This window comes from Suillus bovinus (assembly GCF_016758785.1).
Source record: "Suillus bovinus strain UH-Sbo-P2 chromosome Unknown EDB93scaffold_136, whole genome shotgun sequence".
Taxonomy (NCBI): domain Eukaryota; kingdom Fungi; phylum Basidiomycota; class Agaricomycetes; order Boletales; family Suillaceae; genus Suillus; species Suillus bovinus.
In genome coordinates, this window is record NW_024542192.1 from 50,236 (window position 1) to 69,741 (window position 19,506).

The window sequence follows — 19,506 nt, forward strand, 5'->3', positions numbered from 1 at the left end:
CCAGAATACCGAAAACTGTTCACTTCTAATTTTTCTTTACACACGCAGCATACTAAGCATAATCTTGCATCATTCGCATCATGGTAAGTGACTCTGCCATTCATTCACTCGCAGGCGCTGCCGGTGGCATTGTCGCCATGTCAGCAACATAGTACGTAGCATCTTATTATGCGTGAGTGCAAATTCAAGTAGTGCTTCGTGCTCGCAGCCCACTCATAGTCTTATCGACGCGCGCTGCAGTCAACGTGCAGAATGACTCCGAGGTGACTACAAATCGTGATATAACACCTAGCTGCACCTTGTGCTCATGCATGTTGACAGAACATAGCTCAACATTTCCTCAGGATTGTCAAGCGCGAGGGTATCGCGGGCCTTTACAGCGGCTTGAGCCCAAGTTTGCTCGGGATAGCTGTCACAAACGGGTAAAGTTTCCAGAACGCCCTACGCTGTGTTCTGCTCACACTCATAACATTGACAGGGTGTATTATTATTTCTACGAACGTTCCCGAGAGATCATCCTGAATTCGAGGCAGGGGAGCAAGGCGCTTAGTATGCTGGAGTCGATGTTAGCAGGCGTTATTGCTGGTACGCCACCATCGGTCACCCGTATGGGTGGTGTCGTGACTTTTCGTTGATTGTCCCACATTCTAGGATCAGCAACCACCATCATCAGCAATCCGATCTGGGTCATACAGACGTCCCAAGCCGTTCGAGTCGAACCCTCCCCTTCCGAATTATCCAGTTCACGTGCAGTGGTCAGGCGGCCAAGTATCTTGCGAACAATTCAAGCCATCATCGCTAAAGACGGGCTGAACGGGTTCTTCCGTGGGCTCGGCCCTGCTTTAGTACTCGTGATCAACCCCGTACTGCAGTACACGGTGTTCGAGCAGTTGAAGAATTTTTTGATTAAGAGGAGGACCTCGAAGCTAAGGGCGGAGGGCTTTGGAAATGCGGCCGCAGTCTTATCCGACTGGGATTTCTTTGTCTTTGGTGCACTTTCAAAACTTGGTGCGCTCTCTGAATTACGGGTACAGTTGCAAGTATGTTGACAATGTGCTATGCAGTCGCAACAGGTTCAACATATCCTTACATGTGAGCCTTAACGCTTGACCGCTTTTCAGGCCGAAATCTGACTTTGCACTCAGTGTCCTAAAGAGCAGACTCCAGGCTGGGCAGGCATGCGCAGAGGGATACAAATCTTCTTCCCATGGTCTCGCTACCATATTGAAAGAGGAAGGCATACAAGGACTGTACAAAGGCATCAGCAGTAAACTCCTCCAGAGTGTCCTCACTGCTGCAATACTGTTTGCCGTACAGAGGAGAATATATGAGTTGACGAAGAAGGTACGTGTTTGGATATCTCGGGTAGTATCGACTGAAAGTTGCACCAGGCTATCACGCCACTGTCATGAGTGCTACCGTGAGTGTGTCGCATGCGACAGGTAAGGTAAGGTCTGACCATACTATTCGATAGACAGCCGACATAAAGGTTGAACACATCATTCCATTCTAACGAGAAGAGTGATGATTGTGAGAGATAGGTCTTTAACAACGTTTACCAATCATAGCAGGCGGGTAGTCATACAATACGATGGGGAGAACGCTCACCTACTTTTGCACTTTGATTCAATTTGCTTGTGATTAGCTCAGATTCAAACAAAGGATGGCTGTAATGCTGCTAGTGACTTCAACGTGGATTGATGGATCAGGATATGAATGAGGGGGAGCAGGCTTTCATATACAAGTGAGTGGCAGTACAAAGCTTGGAATTTTGTGGTCAGTGGCGTAGCACTTCAAACTAATAGAAAGGGAATTCCGTAGGCCAGCGGAGTGACACTCCTTACATGATAGCATCGAACACGGTACAATAAGGGAAGTAAGAGAATGTTCAGCTTTCTGTCCATGTGATTTAGTCGTCTCTCGCGTCAGGTCTCTCGATGCCTCCTTCGAATTACTAATTCATGAGAAAAGCTATCCAGTCGCCATCATTCCTGTACAGTTTGTGCATGACAACATAGAGCTGAAATTTGCAAATGGTAGTCGCTAGCTGATCGAGCAAATCCTTCAAGTTCCTGTCACTGTCAGCCCAAAAAAAAGTGGAATAAGTACCAAGAGTTACCGAGCTGCTAACGTTATCTTAATGTAATATCCAGCTTTGCGTGCAGGGTGCCATCGCAGTCCGTATATATGGTGTTGCTAAACAAAGTAGTCAGTCCAACTCGTCAAAAAGAAAGAGTCACAAAATAAATTGGTCGTCAAGAGCACCGCTCCAACCACTTGTTGTGATGCGGACGGAGCTGAGGATGCGTTAAGGGAAAAGACTCACTCGTACAGAAGCCAATCACTTAATGACCAAAAAATGTTGACAAAATTGGATAAGCCCGTGTATTGTTGAGATCTAAGTAGCCAAGGGAGTGCAAAAAGAAGAAATATCAGTACGCTCTGTATTTGTGCAACTAATTCAAAATTTACCCCGCAGGTACAAGCAGTTTTGCCTTTTCATAAGTCATTACCAGCCCTTGAGTTATTTGAGTCAATACTGATAGGCGAGGAAAGAATCCGAAAGATAGTCGCAGACTCACCGTCAACCCCTTCGCACCCCTTCGCGAGACCTCCGATTTCCGAGAGAGTGACCCCTTCGCAGCTTTCCCGCGCGCCTGCGGCGCATGGACCCCTTCGCATGACCATATTTTCACGTACGGGGATCAGAGAACACGTGAACTTTTGCTAAGGCCTTGCAAAGTCCGGTTAAGTCTCAACGTTCGACTCGTTGCGCTAGCTGCCCAACAGCCCCGTCGTTCGTCACCGTTGTCTCATGTAACAAATGTTACTTGCTCTTCGTGCTATATATGATGAGCCCTTCAATTCTAAACTGTAACTTTAACCGTTCTGTGGACTCCGGGTTTGTGGATATCACAGCTGGCGCTGATCCTCAAGCACCTCTTTCACGGATCCTATGATTACACCTTCCTCACGCCTCTCGTCAACGGAGTGCATCAAATCTGCCATCAAAATCATCCGAGATGGTCGTATTAGCATGCCAGGATCAACAATAAATTAATGCCTACCTGTACGAAAGACGCACGCAAGGCGAAACAATAAGCCGATAGATGAAACTACTTTGAGATGTTGCAAAACAGTTGGCAACACTAGCCCTTCCTCCTTCTTGATGCTTTGCCTTAACTTTGATATTGGCTGAATAACTTGTGCATTGGTGGAAAATTGTAAGCAAGGCGAGTAACATGAATGTGTTTTATCGATTTGCGAGAAAGTTTTTCTAATGTCATGTTATTCTAGAGTCTGTTCGAGGTAGTCCAGAAATTCGTGTAGCAATGAGCATACCAATTAACTGCATATCGTGTCGTCAATTGACCGCTGGGACAACATGAAAGCAGAAAAACGACCCACTGTTATGAACACGCTCAGTTTTCCGAGCCAATCAATCCACACATTTATGTATGTTGCTGGCAACCTGTTGATACAAGGTGCAAGGGTAAGTCATGGGGTCGAATCCTAGGTGCAAAGCCGATGGATACTCGCATCCAATTTGCATTTAATACCGTTCGGGTCTGCGCAGCATGGGAATCTGTTTGGGATTTCTTGGTCCGCGCCGCAAGGATAGTGTGGCGGTATGCACTCGTCGACATATTTGCCACTGACGGACATAGATGTTGTCAAAGCAGCAACAGCAGCAAGGAGGAATGAAAAATGCATGTCTCTTGCTAGGTAATATAAGATGCGTCGAGGGGATCCCTAATGATAGTTCTAAGAATCGACAGCCTGTTTTTATATCCCATAAAGAAGTCCAGTCTCAGTAAGTAGGTCCGTCAGCCTGAATGGTTGCTGGCAGATTTGCATAGGCAGAATCACATAGTCCGGGGATGAACGATCTGGGTGTAGGTCGCGTCGCGTCAATAATGAGAATTATTGTTCAGCCTGAATGGTTGCTGGCAGATTTGCATAGGCAGAATCACATAGTAGTCCGGGGATAAACAATCTAGATGTAGGTCGCGTCGCGTCAATAATGAAAATTAAGTCCGCCATTCTGCCAACTGGTTTTGCCTAACCGGCAGATGGCAGAATCCGGCAGAATGTCAACCTACTGTATGGAAAGCAGGACAGCCGTGCTCGTTTTGTCACTGTCACATCACCCATAATAGGTAAGTGCAACATGGGGACACCGTGTACCGCAAGAACCTCTTTCAATGATATATATATATATTGCTTTGTACAACCTGCAATATCAATCAATCCGTTTCATTGGAGTCGGGGACCGGCACTTCCTAGCATTGCTATAATATCTACCAATCATCTGTTTCGTCAGCCTCTTCCTCATCAGAAAACCAAGCAGCTAACCCCTCCTCTTCAACAACTTGCTCAGCAGGAAGTAAAGATGTGTCCGGTTCATCCTGCTCCGTGAGTAAATCCAATTGGCGATGGTCAGATGCATCTAATTTGTAACCGGCCATTTAGAATAGGGCTCGTTTCAATCAACACACAAAACGTACCAAGACATAGTCCTCCACGTACACCGCCCATGTAGTGTGCATCATTGGCACATAGTAACTCCCTCTCATGTTCGAGGAGAGGCAAGGGGTCTTCCTCAATGAAAACATGGATCAATGGCGGCAGCTGTGTGGCAATTTGGATAGAGTGAAGTATATCTAAGTAGACACGCCAGGCTGATTGGTGGTTGACTGGAGGCCGACCAAGGTCATCATAATGGTGTTGAATGTATTGATCAAGTGGTCGAGGCACCAAGTCGAATACGGGATGGTCAGGCTTGACATACATGTGTCGTACATGATCTATGCTGTCTTGATCAACGATCACCTAGTGTGTATCAACATGAGAATGTAATACCAGTAGGAAGAATGAAACTCACCTTGAAGTCCATTGCCCCAAAGTCTTCGGGGGAGTCGTAGATTAGGTTCGGCATGCCATGAGGCAAAATCTAGTCAATTATCATGTGAGGGTGGTGTGTATAACAATTTGCAAAATAAAATACCTTGTTACGATCACATCTTTTCGCAGTATTATTGACGCGGTCTTGATACCTGTCCAATTCACATTGCAGCCATGGAATGAATACCCACCAAAATACCATGACCTGAAGAACATTATCGCTGTCATACCAACCACTTTCCACACCTTCGTCCAATAGTGTTTCATAGCCGGGCATGAAACGACGGCGTAACTGAGACCAGGCAATTTCGGGCATAACATTCTTCTTGCTGCGCATCCACTGGTGTTGCAATGTGCCCTGCAGTGACGAATCGTACATTTGGCGCAGCATGGTGTGCGCATTGGCAATTCCATAGTTCTCAGATCCTGGGTCGCTCTGAGTAATCATAGGAATGTCTGATAAACCGCTGAGTTACTAGCACTATAGGTATTAGTTTTAATGAACTTATGACCTAGTTTCTCAATGGTGTCGAGATAATAAGTGAGTATAAGCTGGGGGTTGCAGTTTGAGTGCCAAACTCGTATCCACATGATATGACCGGAGAATGGTTCTATTCCCGTGTGCAGTGCAAGACCGAAACGAAACCATTTGTCGTGTTGATCCACAGCGAACAAGTCATTCACACCAGCCACCCAGAATCGCCTCTGCTGAAGCTGACGGGCTTTCTGCTGGCGCACAAGGCCTGCCTCGTATGCAGCAAAGTATGAAATAACCACATTCCTGTGATTGCTGGTCAAACTCACAACTGGTCAGTGAGAAACAAATCAGATACCTTGACATGCTCATATCCTTCTTGTGAAACAGCAGTGATACCATTTCTCAAGCCCCAGCGTTTGGATATGCCTCATGAAGGTCTGTCATGGCATCACGGATGGATTCAATGGTGTGGTTTTGCTGCCGGGGACGGGTGAAATCAACAGTCAATGGCAATGGACTTACCCTATTCCGTAGCGGGACATATCAATGATCTTCCGCAAGCTTTCCACAATTGCCTGGTCAGTCTGATGAGCTCTCCACAAGCGCAGGATGTGAGGTGTGATCTCCTCAAGAGGCGCTGCCAGTGCAATTACACGTTAGTTGGACTCAGATAGAAGATCCATAAGTTCACGTACGGGTTGGCTTCCATTGGTTAGGCATGCCAGAATGTTTAAAGTATGGAAGGGTGAGAGATTCTACAATTTCCAAGCACGAAGGCTCTTTTAAGCGCGCCAGGATGCAGTAAGTATAAGGGTTTAGGTATTATTAAGTGCGCAATAAGGCCACTCACTTGATTCTGAACAAAAGGAGTTTCGGATAGGGTGATTCGGACCGATAGGTGCTGCAGGTAATTCCAAGTTAGACACATGGTACTGCGCTGGAAGAATGGAGTTTGCGACTCACAGATAGATCAGATACTTTAAGTTAGTATGTGAATCAGACATGGTGCCTTGACCTCCGAGTTGGATGGTATTGCGCTGGAAGAATGGAGTTTGTGAGCGGGACAGTTAATAGATACACAGGTGACTCACAGATAGTAGATCAGGATACTTTAAGTTAGTATGTGAATCGGACATGGTGTCTTGACCTCCGAGTTGGATGGTATTGCGCTGGAAGAATGGAGTTTGTGAGCAGGACAGTTACCAGACTTGTCACAACGTTCTCATTGATCTAGGAGAAGTGGAGGTGAGCCATAGACTAGGTGGGCCATAGAATAGACTTACCTAGAATTGGGACAGTTACCAGACTTGTCCAATTTCTACATAGGCTGCAGTCATTGTGTAAAAGTCAGTCAAACCGTTGCCTGCAAAAGCCAGCTGCAGTTGTGCACCACCATGTGATTACCAGGAAATCACTCACCTCACTCACTGCGGGATTGCCACAGGCAACTCCAAGTCTGGGTCGTATAGTATGCAGTGAATCCTACCCAAGATTGTCAACTAATTCATGTCAGAGTAGAAAGTAATAGTACTTACCACCAGTAAGTCAAACATGCACATGCAGGTGACAAGTTAGAACATGACGAGTATCACAGTGGCTGGGACTGGCAGCGTGAATTGGAGGGTATAAAGTATCAGCCTAATCTGTTTGTTAGCGCCATTCAAATTAACCTCTTAACAGATCCTTACCATGGAACTCGTCTCCCAATTCACAGAGGACGCTGTCACCCAGGAGGACCAAGACTGTGATAGACCAGCTTGCCGTCAGCGCATAGCCAGAAGTGACCCATGTCATTATGTTGCTAACATAATTCCAGGCCAGCCAGGTTTCTTTGTGTGTGGACCATGTTACGTAGGATATTGGCAGAAGGTTTCATCATCGGTCCGACCTTCAGGTGAGTGGCAATATTGACTAAATTACAACATTAAATCAATACAATGTCTCAGTTCAGCGTGTACTGCCCGTTCCAGTCACCCAGAGCATGCAGAGGCCTCAGGCTCTTGATATGAGTCGTGTGCTTCCGGATCCTCAAATTATCCGTCAAAGTGTGAATGATGCGCAGAGGAAATGTGAGTCTTTAGTCTTTTGGACTGTGCTTGTATTCAGAACACTGAAACTTATTTTGTAGCTACAATCAACCCGCCCCCTGTGGTTCCATTCTCCTCAGGCATTGGCGTCAGTCAGACTCTTGCACAGGGGCCAGATATCCTAGTACCATCATCCTGGCAACATTCACAGAGCTTAGGCCAGCATAGGGTCGCTAGCGGGGGCATTGGCACTGGAGGATATTCTGCCTACCATGCACAATATAGTTCGGAGTGTGAACGGTGGGCCAAACTTTTGTACACTCCACCTCTGGCGGAAACTATTACTTTGGAGGTTTCAGCAGTTCATGAGGGCAACTCACAGAGGAAAGCCGGGCGTGGCATAAACATTGGTGTGCATCCTTCCAGCTTTTCAGTAAAACTCACCCTGAATTTGCTTGCATTAGAACATTTGTGAGGGCAAGAAGGATATCAATGCTTGGATCGATGCACCTGGACTCATCGCTCTCGTGTTGGACATGGTCGTTCCAAAACTCTTCAGTTTTTGCAAACAGATTTCCATGGCGCACTGATGAATTCACAGTGCGGGATGCTGCTTGGGTTGATCTGTCCACACACCAGCCCAACGTCCCTTACTTTTTCTCTCAATGTCTAGTCCCCTCTCACCGTGGGCAGAAGGCGCCAACATTTAAGTCCAAGCAATTCACATTGGCAGTTATTGTGCCAGCGGCGCAATGGAATGAGTATGAGAATTGGATAGAAAAAATTGAAGAGGTAAGAGTATTTATTGAGTTGACGGCTTCTTAATGGCTCATGGCAACTATCAGCATCAGCTTCATCAGTCCATGGCGGCTCAAGACTTGCCTCCTACGGCTTCAACGACTTATGACTTTGAGTATGCTGATGATGGGAACGCTACTGATGGGAACACTATTGGGGATTCTGAGGATGGGAACGGTGTTGAGGACGCTATTGAGGATTCTGAGGATGCGACCGGCATTGAGGACTCTGAACAGGGAGATGACTTGGAGAGCACCAGGGCACCTTCTCTCTCAGCAAAACGGATGCATGTTCGATCAGTGAGTGATTCTCACTCAAGCACCATGTCGCCCCCTCGCAAGAAGGCCGCACCATTAGTGTACAAAGGCTCGGATGGACTTCGCCTCCCTAGCCGTGACTATCTGAGAGTTGCATTGAAGTACGGAGGCAGCACAAATCCAGATGCATCTAGTAAAGGTGAGTGATTACTTGTTATCTCAACACAGGACACTTAACAGCACTTTAGTCTTCGACAGGCACCACGAGGATGTTCAATATTATCCAATCCCCACTCGCTCACTCACCGACATCCTGAAGATGCCGAAATATCATACCTTTGAACTCAACATTTCAGACTCACATATTGGTCAACTCACAATTGATGTTCCCCTCCATAGTATGATAGGAATCAGCGCTTTCAAGACAGCTCATCCTGGGTGGCTCACTCTCTCGCTCATCATTCCAAGCGGTCTTGGATCGCGATCTCAGCATCCTGTAGTCATTAAGCGACCATTCTTTAGGCCCCCATCGGACTCAGGCCGCCGCCGCCACTGCCACACTCAAGATCATGTGATATTCCTCAGCAGATGAACTTAAACATGTCCTGAAAGAAAGTAAGGTCATGTATTGGGCTAAGTCGCTCCTTGACTACACATACAATTACATTGACCATCATATTGGCATCTCACCGACGCCACCACCCTTTGAGATCCCTCGTGTACGTTTTGTTGATGCTGGTGTCGCTTTGGGGTACAGCCAGCACAACGCAAGCTCAAAACCAGGAGACAAGTCAAATACAAAGGCAGGAGCGGTTTCAGCTGTTTTTCTTCTTGAAGAGTCCATCCTGTTCGACAATGAGGAGGAGTTCACCAAGTTCATTCACAACATGGACTGTGTGTAGACGGGATAGTTCTGCTGTTGCCGGTCAGATAGGGTCGGGCGAACAGTTCGTCGGCCCTCCTAATACAAGGAAGGTTTCTGGTAGTTCCTACTGTACGAGCCGCGGCTTCTGTACAGGATCAGCGGCGAGTGGTTTTAGCACTTCTGCCTAGGCGGTGAGTGGTTTTAGCACTTCTACCGCAATCAAAGGTTCCAGGCTAAGGCAGTGAGTGACTGTCTTAGAATCAGAGTTCAGGCTACTAAGGGTGGAGACCTTAGTAGATCAGGATTCAAGGGAAAACCCAGTAGATTAAGTTAAGGAATACATCTATGGTACATGGGGTTTATATAGGTAAAAGGAGACGGCGTAGCCGCGACAAGAAAAGTAACAGAGATAGGAAAAAGAGTACAACCTATCAAGATAGCAAAGATAGGTGAAACCGCCATGCGGCGCAAGATAGTATCTATGTTACAATCAGAAAGAAGAGAAGTGCGGACAGCCCGCTTGATAAGAGAATAGCCGAGTCTAGATGAGTCTAGAATTGGCGGCATGGTTACACTGTGTGCCGTCTCTCAATGAAGACAAATATGGCTATGATCTAGCTGTTTTCCTTGCGTTCATGCAGCATCTTCAATACGTGCAGACTGAAGGTTTGGCATTTATTTCTGATTATCAAGGTACTCATCGCCATACCTTGACAGCCATTTGCACTAAGACTGATGCACAAGTTTAGGCAGTTTAACACTTTTAACAGATCCTCAAATCTTGACTCATCTGTGCGTGTGTCATATGCTATTCATTTATTTTGATGACCTTTTTTCTTGAACAGGTCCGTGAGTGAAGGGGGTGACGTCTTTGGAGATGGAAATATTGAGGGCATGGTAGACGAGTTCGAACACAAACATGCTTGCAATCATTACTGCAGGTGGCCAGGATTTAAATTGCGGTCATTTGTCAGTTTGAAGAAGGACAATTAGATAGATTTTTTGGTCTAAGATCTTGGTGTTATGGACAATGTCAACGGTACTTGCCCGAATCTCCCTTTGTGTACTTCGAATCTCCCTTTGCATACTTCGAATCTCCCTTTGTGTACTACTATTTATTACCAATCCTCAATGGCCATAGGGTGTCCATGGTCCTACTGTTTAATAGGGATTTGTGACACGAAAAAATGAGCATGGCTGTCCTGCTTTCCATACTACTGGAGATCCAGAGGCTAGAGCAACTGCACTTCCTTACCTGTAGAGTAGAAGAAATTTTCAGTTGTACAGCCTGCACTACGTAAACAATCATTTATGATTGCACAATGTCTGCCGCCGCACTCGCCCGACTCATAGCCAACAATTTCAATCATGGCGAGAAGGTCGACAACAAATCTAGATGCTACTACTAGTCCTAAAAACACTATCCAGATGCTCTTCACATCCAAGGTCGCGATAACCAACTCCCAAACCACCTCATTCACAAGTGTAAAGCAGCATTCTCCTGCGAATGTCCAAATGTACAGCATCTACTAGTATAAGTCAATTGATACTCAAAGTCTAATGAACTAACTGGCTTTAGGTTCATAATTGATGCTAGTATACATTTTTCTGCAAGCGAGAATGACTACTTGCTCTAGTTCCAGTTTATGATTTTGTGGGATTGGAGCATGTTGATCAAGGTCTTGCACCGAAATCTGTTGACGACGAGATCATGGTAGTTGATCACACCTCACACAACAACGGACAGTGGGATGTGGACGTGCTGATGTCTTCCAATGGTGTTTCCTAGTGATAATTACTATATATTGTCATAAACATAGCAGCTTGTAGCACTAACAGTCACGGTCACACATTGGTCACAATCTTAGAGCCTTTTGCAAGTATTTAAGATTTAAGTATTGTAAGATGGCACCTCCGCTGCGCCCGATTGCAGTCGCTTTCATATCACCCCAAAATCACCCGATTCTCATCCGCACATTTGAAAAAGGGGATGAGCTGAAGTACCACTATGTAGCCCATACAAGTCTCGATGTCATTGAGGAACGAAGTCTGTGCCCCCCGCTTTCTGTTCTTCATCCCCCACTGACAAGAATATACCTCACGACATTTGACATTAGTAAATGGTCCGACAAAATCTAATGATTGCTACCTCGGCCTTCTCTACACAATGGATGACATAGCTGCTTATGGGTACATCACACCTCTAAAAATGAAGATTGTTCTCGCTCTCCCACTCACAGACTCTGTCGTACGTGATGCGGAGGTGATCATGGTAAATATCTCCTCGTCCACCCTATCCATTCTTTGACACGGATATATCTTTAGACCTTTAAAGCCCTCCACCTAGCCTACTATCATGCCTCCTCAAACCCTTTCATCCGACTTCATGATACACCTGCGGGCGTGGGGAGCGCCAAGTGGAAGCGCTTCAGACAGAAAGTGGACGAAATAAGCAGGGCTGCTAGTGGTGGGAATTTGCCTTCATGAGCTAGTCACTGCACAAAGGTAATGGATGTAAGGAGAATTGAACTGAACTGCCGATAACGACGCATGTCTGATTGTCATTTTGTGTGGCTTAGGTTCGCAGCTCACCGCGCTTTGCAGGCTTCGGCCATCCGCATGACATTGCGTGGTCGTGCTCCTCGTTTGTTACGTGTGAACCGAAATGGATCAAACCCTTCTATTGACTCAGATGTCTAGCGAGCACCACGTCTGAGACAGATACGGGGTTGATATAATTCATTGTCTATTTTCCCTCACTAGCTCCTCTGGTGTATTGTTTGGAGGCTTGTCTTGTGGCATCATAGTCAATAGCGTACGGTCACCGCCTCGTGGAGTGGCTCAACATGAATTACATTTCATAAACCTAAGGTTGCTTGCCCCAGAGAAGATTGTCACTTTTAGTGCTCTTACTCTTGTCAAATGCTGTAGTGCGCGTTGTATACTAAGACTTGTAAATTCAATTATCAATTACTAACGGATCATCAGGGGTATTCCGGCTTTTGGAACAATCCATATCTGTAGTGGTTCTGCTTGCTAAGACGGTTCTTTCAAGTCGGGCCAACCTGGACGACGACCTCAATTCATGACAACTACGCGAAAACTTGAAAGTGTACCTGGAACGACATCTTTCATGAGTTTAATTTTCTTTCCCGACTGAATCACTACCAATGAATTCTTCAGCTTCAGATAATTGTTGACATTCGTCCAGGCATTCACAGCCCTACCAAAGCCTTCTCCAGCCCATCCAGCCCTTCTCTAACCTCCCTTGCCATGACCCTCACGATCGTATCCTCATCCACAGCTGCGAGATACTCCAACACCGTACAGGCGCGTCTCATAAATTCCTGGGATAGTGGTCCCCCTTCGTATGACATATATGCGCCTTTTTGCCCGCCAGATATGCCCCTGATTTGGACGCCGCTCCAGGAGCCGCCACCGCGTTCATATGCCTCCTGAGTGAGCAGCCGCACGAGAAGCGCGAGAAAGTGTAGCGCCGCGCGTCGGAGTGCTGGAACTTTTGAGGATGCGGTCAAGGGGGATATGTCTAGCGGGTCTGGAGAGCGGTCGGGTTGGTATTGGGGTGTTGGAACAGATACAGGTTCTGCCACTTCTGTGTCTACTGCTGCGTCCGTTTCTGGTCTCTTTTGTTTCACCTTAGCTTTGGGACGAGGAATGGGAGTAGCCATAGTCATCTCAACCAACACTAAGTCTAGCATCCCCTCTGCTATTTCCTCAGTGTATCGTTCCACCACACGTGCACAAGTGTTGATACATTCGGAGAGCAGGGAAATCGCTGACGTGCGTAAGATGACCGGTGCGCGTGGCTGGCGGAGGAGAGAAAGGAGATGTGGAAGTAGCGTGTCCGCTTTTTTAACACAGTAATGACAAAATCAACGAGAATAAGATAAAGAGGCGGGATGAAACTCACCATGTAGCCCCAAGGCGTCTCCACAGCGTCTTATAACAATCGCGAGGGCTTCACCGATGCGGAGACGCCTGTCAACTTCGCTCATTCGTTTGCCCTTTTCCCTGCCCTTTTCACTATCCTTGGGTTTTTTATCCAATTCTGCCTCGTCATCAGCAAGATCCTCTGCCCCCCTCGCATACGCATCCAGAAGCGCTTTCAATACTTCGTTCCCTGTATCAGGTCTGGAATTGGGTCCAGGGGCATGTACCAAGGCAGCCAGTCCTTGCACCGCATTCAAAAATACATAAGAGTCGTCCTCCTGGATGGCTTGCATGAATATGGAGAGGATAGCAGGATGCAGAGCACGTATTGTCGCTTCCTTCTCAAGCCTCTCTCGCTCGGCCATACTCGCACGAGTCGGGAAAGATACCAACTCGCGTAGTAAGAGCAAACCATGCGCCCGTACGGGTAGGAGCTGGTCTTGAAGGAGCTTGAGTGCCTTCTGGTACGTCTCTCGCGGATCTGCGTCGTCATTCACGCTTCGACCGTTAGACGTCCCCTTATTTTTTTGAGACTCCGGTGCGACTGACGCCCCCTCTGCCATCCTCACCGTCAACACTAACTGTGCCTCGCGTGCGCTTGACCGGGTCGGTGTGTGCGCCTTCAGAAGGTCGAGGATTGGTGTGAGAGAGGGCGTGTTGTTCGGGGTGAGTGAGGGATTGGCTGTGTTTTGGAGTGGCGGGAAGTGGTAATTTTATTTCGGTAAGAAGTAGGAGACGCGACAGGATGTGCATGACATTCATAGTGAGGAATATGACACAAGGATACAAAAAAGAAGAAGTTAGTTATTCTTCTTTTGAATGAGACAAGGACGAACCTTCAAGTACAGCCAACAACAATCCAATAGCAGTCTCTGTCATATCTTCACCCTCAATCTCTCCATCGTCTTCGTCGTCGCTATCTGGTCCGATTTCTAGGTCATCCTCAGGCTGCTCATCTGGTACGATTCTTAGATCCTCCCTCAAAAGGCCCTTGCTGCATTTGTCGTTTATGCCTTGATCTGACGTACCAGATACGGCTGCGGAGGAGAGTGTATCAGACTCTAATGCGTGCCTCACAAATTCTAATACATCCCTCGGGCGACTCAGGATAGCGGTGTTGTCCAGCTGAGATTGGAAGGCTATGATGAGTTGGAGAAGGAGCATCACTCTGATCATCATGTGCATTAGTAGACATGGCAGGGCTGACATGTTAGGCTTACTGGAGTGGATCAGGTTCCTTTAGATCCATCAATATACTCTGTGTTTCTCCATTGATGTCGCGGTCTGGCGTATCATCAACAGAGCCATACCCCTTCGCAGTGCGATATGCCTCCAGCAATCTCACGAACATGCCCCCTGCGATATCTGCACGATCGAGGTTCTTGATGTAGGAGACAAAGTGCATAGGTGGTAGGTAAAGTCCCAAGTCCAATGACTCTATATCCGTGTCCTCAGTGACGGAGGCATGCCGCAAGTCCTCCGGCGTAAGAAGTGCGAGTTTCTCTTCTCTGTTGACCCTGTATCGAACTTGGCCTCAGATTTACATGAAGATAAAGTAGCAGCAGTGGAACGAACCTCCTTACACGTTTTATATCTTCCGCACTTCCTCCTTCCCACCCTCCTGAAGAGCTTTCGTACTCATCCACTAATGACCACAACACTCGAACTCCCTCGCTTTCCTCCACAACTCGTCCCCATGTCCTCATCAATGACCAAACATCCTCTTTCAGTATTGGATCTGCTACAGCCATTTTACTGAGGTGCGCATGAAGGGAATACAGAAAAGGGAGGATGGGCGAAAGGAGGGAGGCGAATAGAGAGGGCGATGGATCGGTTGATAACAGGATAGTGTGAATGGTTTGAAGGGATGATGATGGGGTAGGTAGAAGGTAATTTTCATCTGATTCCCTCTGGTCGTGCGAGGTCTCATCGGAGACTTTAAAAAGGGGGTTGTGTAAAATGGGAAAGGCTATGCTTGCCACGAGTGCGTGATGCGTGGAACTGGAGTCCAGCATGCGCGCGAGAGCAAATGCCGCGGCGCGTTTGAATGTGGCGTGCGTTGTTGGTAATGAGGCAGAAGAGGAGGAAGGCGGAGAAATGAGAGCAAGGATGCGCGGGGTTATTGTTTGGAAGTAATGCTTGTAACAGTATAGGATCAGAAATGCATTGAAATTGAGTTAACCCAACTTCCACACCTTGGGTTGCATCCCTCGAGGTACTGTTCCTAGCACGCGTGCAACATGCTCCAGCTTATCGAGTTCCGGTTCGTCTTCCACATCGAGCTCACCAAATACAGCAGCACAGAGGGCACCCACACCACCTGGACGGAGGAGGTGTTGGGTGAGGAGAGATGAACAGAGTTTACGGACATGGGGTGGTGTTGCAGAGTTAGGGGTGGAGAGGACTGTAGCAAGGGATGTCATGAGTTGTGGGAGGGGAATGCTGAGGGCACATATTTTGGGGGGAAATAAATGAGATTACGAGCTACGACTACTGTAAATTACACGCACAAGGCAAGGAGACGGAGCACGAGCGGGCGGAGAGACTCGACGGGTTCACTAGGTAGCCATCCGAGGGCCATACTCGGGCGTAACAGATCAACTGCATGACTTGACAGTAGTGTACTGCTAATTAGCGTCTGAGGTGGTGTACTATTTGGGCCATTTGGGAACAAGAGACCCATGAGGCGCAAAAGCAGGTCAGAGAGTGTAGCGTAATCGGCGGGCGTGTTCGTGAGGTCGATAATTTTTGGGGTTCCAGAAATTGGTTTAGACGATAACAAAGGGGTGAGACGCGTGTAAAGCATTTCAGTTCCCCAGCGAAAGATAAGAGACATAAGGGTGCGGAGTGTACCAAGGTCGCGTGTCCCTATTGCTGGTGCGCTTTTCAGACCACCTTCTTGCAGGAGATCTGGTAGGTTTAGAAGAGATTGAACGCGCTCGACAACGTGCAGAGCACATTGAGCAGTTTCAAGTTGGGCATCCTCCACTGTATCAAAAGAACCTGAAGGACCGGAGGATTCGAATGCTTGGTGGTATTGCGTGAGTCTGCGCACGAGTACATTTTTGAGATCGCGTTCGGTTGTGCCAGACGTGTCGAGGAGAAATGAGCCAGAACGCAAGACGTTTGCGAGCTCTTCTTGAGCCTCCGTCGTCATCGTTGAGAACAGTGGGCTCGACGGTGCCGAGATCCGCACGATAGATCACATGACTTTGACTGGTAAAATTCAATGATCTAGTCACTGGTTAAGGTTCTACTTAATTCTTTATCACGACATCGCCGCTGATCAGTTCAACGATGAGCAAGCTTAACGCAAGCGCATTTGAATTTGTTCCAGGTCGCGCATTTGCGCTACCTCAGAAAGCTCAAACGCCTCCCTCAAAACCTCCTCTTGAGCGCCCTCTCCAAACTGAGGCTCCACCTCCAGCTCCTACCATCACCCTCAATATCGGCGGATCGAACACTCCTGCTGCTCCCGCTCCTGCTTTACAGTCAAAATCTGTTCCTCCGGCTCCTGTTCTTGCTCCACAGTCAAAGCCTGCTCTACCACCGTCTGTCTCTGCGAGCACTGCACCATCGCAATCTTCTTCTCCTGCACCACCTACTAACAAAGTCTTTTCCACTGAACGAGCCAAGACAGACACCACATCCATTGCAAAAGAAGTTCAGGCTATTGCAGACCAGGAAGTCCTCAAGGATCTTTTTGGCGATGGTGCGCATCGTACCTCACTGTTCCTTTCATGCAACTATACTCATATATTTATAGTCAAAGAACATCTTAACATCGTTTTCATCGGCCATGTAGATGCTGGAAAATCAACTCTTGGTGGGAACCTCCTATATATTTCTGGTGGCGTTGACAAACGCACCATGGAGAAATACGAGAAAGAAGCAAAAGAAGCTGGCCGTGAAACATGGTACCTTTCCTGGGCTCTCGATAGTACCCCTCAGGAGCGCTCAAAGGGGAAAACCGTCGAAGTCGGTAGAGCTTACTTCGAGACACCGTCTCGAAGATATACCATTCTAGATGCTCCAGGCCACAAGACATATGTTCCAAGCATGATTAGCGGTGCTGCCCAAGCAGACGTCGCAATCCTTGTCATCTCCGCACGCAAAGGTGAATTTGAAACTGGTTTCGAAAGAGGTGGCCAAACCCGGGAACACGTCATGCTCGTGAAAACCGCCGGCGTCAGCAAAATCGTCATCGTCATCAACAAGATGGATGATCCAACTGTCAACTGGGACAAAGGCAGATACACTGAAATCAAGGATAAGCTGACCCCATTCGTGAAGTCTGCTGGCTACAATCCCAAGACGGATGTCACCTTTATACCCGTGTCTGGATATACGGGTCAGAATCTGAAGGACCGCGTGGCAAAGTCTATCTGCTCATGGAATGAGTCCGTAGTATTTTCTTTCTCCCATGTATATGCATGCTCATACCCCTCCTCTAGTGGCCCCTCCTTCCTTGAACATATAGACAACATGCCCATGGTCGACCGCAAGATCAATGCTCCTCTCATGATGCCCGTCTCAGAAAAGTATAAAGACATGGGTACTATCATCGTTGGCAAGATCGAATCCGGACACATTCGCAAGGGTGACTCTCTAACCCTCATGCCGAACAAATCTCCTGTCGAAGTCGCCGCCATTTACAATGAGATGGAAGATGAGGTGCCCAGTGCGATCTGCGGTGACAACGTACGTGTGAGACTGAGGGGTGTGGAGGACGAAGATATCAGTCCTGGATTTGTCCTTACAAGTCCGAAGTCTCCTGTGAGAGCGGTGAGGCAATTCGAGGCGCAGCTCGCAATCTTAGAACACAAGAATATCATTTGTGCCGGATACTCAGCTGTCATGCACGTGCACACGCTTTCCGAGGAGGTTACACTGCCTGTGAGTGCGGCGTGTTTTGCTGGTTTATACAGTCCTGATGTAAATAGGCGCTACTACACTACTTTGACAAAGCTACTGGACGAAAGTCGAAGAAGCCGCCTCAATTCGCAAAGAAGGGTGGGTGTCCTCCGCACATTGTAAACAATTCTCACTGATGTTTCTCCTCCCCTATCTCGTTGCGAAAAAAAAAATTGCCGTAAAATTATCTCCGCCTCCTGCACGTTATAACCATGCACCACTTCGTCACGATATCCAGGGCAAAAAGTCGTGGCACTCATAGAAACGACTCAGCCCATCTGTGTCGAGCGCTTTGTCGATTATCCTCAACTCGGTCGCTTTACGCTGCGTGACGAAGGCAGAACAATTGCTATTGGAAAGGTGCGTTTTTTACATCAATTGGCTGCTGCATGTAAACTTTTATTTTCCTTGATGTTCCCTTAACTGCTTTTCTTCCCCTCGGGTACATCACTAACTGAATGTTCTTTTCATTGCAGATCACAAAACTTCATGACGATCGTGTCGATGAGGTCGCAGAGGGCGTGGCGCACGTGTCGGTTGCCGCGTAAGGTATTTGCGTGTACTTGCATCATACTTACACGTATGTATTTTATGTGATATGATTGTTCATGACTCTCACAATATGTGTTGCATTTTTTGGCCCTTCTGCGATTTTTACACCTTTAATGCTGGCGTATTCCAGATAGTCGTCCATACCGCGTTCCAATAGATTGAGGGGGTACGATACCAAGAAATGAATCAGAGCCCGGCAGACTCCCTACCGGTGGCAGTAGTTGCAATAGAACTATGCTGTGGACTTGTTTGTTATGCTTTCAATGCTTATATTGTGTACATACTGTAGCTGTGTGCAAGTGTATTGTTCTGTTGCGACCACTGGCCCGGGTCCACAACAAAAGATTTGAAACGCGTTAATCACGTGACTAAAGGTCATTTGCCTTTCTGAGTTCGCAACTGCTGGTTCTTGATCATAGCCTTAGCCATGACGCTCAAACTCAAGCGGACGAGCCATTCTCCTTCTCCATTTTCATGGGAAGCTCTCAGCCCACCACGCGCGGACTCTCCCAATGCAACCGAAGCTACCGGTCTACCTCCACCGCCAACATCATGGCTCTCTGCCCGCGACATGAAAATATTTGGTGCCCAACCACTACGTGCCGACATCGGCGTTGTGCGTTGTGCAGACTGCGACAAGCCTATCTTGCGTAGTGCCATTTCAGAACACATCAGTATGTCATGGCTTTCTACAATTGCCAGATATTTTGCTCATGCGCAGTCAGGCAACTGTAATGACATCCGTTCAGGGAAGAAATG

General features: G+C 47.4%; 7 protein-coding genes across 7 annotated transcripts; 5 read left to right on the forward strand and 2 right to left on the reverse strand.

Annotated features, from left to right (window-relative positions):
* Positions 1-80: 80 nt before the first annotated feature.
* On the forward strand, positions 81-1,412 carry EDB93DRAFT_1256760 (peroxisomal membrane protein PMP47B; the record flags this gene model as incomplete). The annotated part of the gene is made up of 8 exons (XM_041454002.1): positions 81-151; positions 209-263; positions 322-422; positions 479-585; positions 652-1,008; positions 1,065-1,092; positions 1,146-1,344; positions 1,392-1,412. The coding sequence occupies 8 exons, from the start codon at positions 81-83 to the stop codon at positions 1,410-1,412; spliced, it is 939 nt and encodes a 312-aa protein (XP_041301280.1).
* A 2,808-nt stretch (positions 1,413-4,220) lies between these two features.
* On the reverse strand, positions 4,221-6,103 carry EDB93DRAFT_1268733 (uncharacterized protein; the record flags this gene model as incomplete). Its single annotated transcript, XM_041454290.1, has 7 exons — positions 4,221-4,450; positions 4,509-4,833; positions 4,886-4,954; positions 5,009-5,361; positions 5,418-5,686; positions 5,906-6,020; positions 6,079-6,103. 7 exons carry the CDS (start codon positions 6,101-6,103, stop codon positions 4,302-4,304), a joined length of 1,305 nt encoding a protein of 434 aa, XP_041301281.1. The 3' UTR covers positions 4,221-4,301.
* Positions 6,104-7,072: 969 nt separating this feature from the next.
* Positions 7,073-9,367, forward strand: EDB93DRAFT_1256762 (uncharacterized protein; the record flags this gene model as incomplete). The annotated part of the gene is made up of 9 exons (XM_041454003.1): positions 7,073-7,145; positions 7,200-7,277; positions 7,330-7,452; positions 7,512-7,822; positions 7,875-7,968; positions 8,012-8,202; positions 8,256-8,664; positions 8,714-9,036; positions 9,086-9,367. 9 exons carry the CDS (start codon positions 7,073-7,075, stop codon positions 9,365-9,367), a joined length of 1,884 nt encoding a protein of 627 aa, XP_041301282.1.
* Positions 9,368-11,235: 1,868 nt separating this feature from the next.
* EDB93DRAFT_1096180 (trafficking protein particle complex 2) lies at positions 11,236-11,817 on the forward strand (the record flags this gene model as incomplete). The annotated part of the gene is made up of 3 exons (XM_041446759.1): positions 11,236-11,377; positions 11,448-11,602; positions 11,656-11,817. 3 exons carry the CDS (start codon positions 11,236-11,238, stop codon positions 11,815-11,817), a joined length of 459 nt encoding a protein of 152 aa, XP_041301283.1.
* A 728-nt stretch (positions 11,818-12,545) lies between these two features.
* EDB93DRAFT_1109074 (uncharacterized protein) lies at positions 12,546-16,438 on the reverse strand (the record flags this gene model as incomplete). Its single annotated transcript, XM_041447917.1, has 7 exons — positions 12,546-13,198; positions 13,262-13,963; positions 14,118-14,449; positions 14,502-14,798; positions 14,857-15,419; positions 15,477-15,723; positions 15,792-16,438. The coding sequence occupies 7 exons, from the start codon at positions 16,436-16,438 to the stop codon at positions 12,546-12,548; spliced, it is 3,441 nt and encodes a 1,146-aa protein (XP_041301284.1).
* A 5-nt stretch (positions 16,439-16,443) lies between these two features.
* Positions 16,444-19,104, forward strand: EDB93DRAFT_1185238 (P-loop containing nucleoside triphosphate hydrolase protein). The gene is made up of 7 exons (XM_041450786.1): positions 16,444-16,993; positions 17,048-17,681; positions 17,736-18,177; positions 18,225-18,294; positions 18,434-18,555; positions 18,672-18,775; positions 18,878-19,104. Exons 1-6 carry the CDS (start codon positions 16,579-16,581, stop codon positions 18,741-18,743), a joined length of 1,755 nt encoding a protein of 584 aa, XP_041301285.1. The 5' UTR covers positions 16,444-16,578; the 3' UTR covers positions 18,744-18,775; positions 18,878-19,104.
* On the forward strand, positions 18,934-19,506 carry EDB93DRAFT_179138 (uncharacterized protein). The gene is made up of 2 exons (XM_041455590.1): positions 18,934-19,421; positions 19,469-19,506. Exons 1-2 carry the CDS (start codon positions 19,175-19,177, stop codon positions 19,480-19,482), a joined length of 261 nt encoding a protein of 86 aa, XP_041301286.1. The 5' UTR covers positions 18,934-19,174; the 3' UTR covers positions 19,483-19,506.

Coding starts and splice junctions, on each gene's coding strand:
- EDB93DRAFT_1185238 (XM_041450786.1), top strand. CDS start 16,579: ATGAGCAAGCTTAACGCAAGCGCATTTGAATTTGTTCCAGGTCGCGCA. Junction 17,682..17,735: donor TCTATCTGCTCATGGAATGA/GTCCGTAGTATT, acceptor CCCCTCCTCTAG/TGGCCCCTCCTTCCTTGAAC. Junction 18,556..18,671: donor GAACAATTGCTATTGGAAAG/GTGCGTTTTTTA, acceptor TTTTCATTGCAG/ATCACAAAACTTCATGACGA.
- EDB93DRAFT_179138 (XM_041455590.1), top strand. CDS start 19,175: ATGACGCTCAAACTCAAGCGGACGAGCCATTCTCCTTCTCCATTTTCA.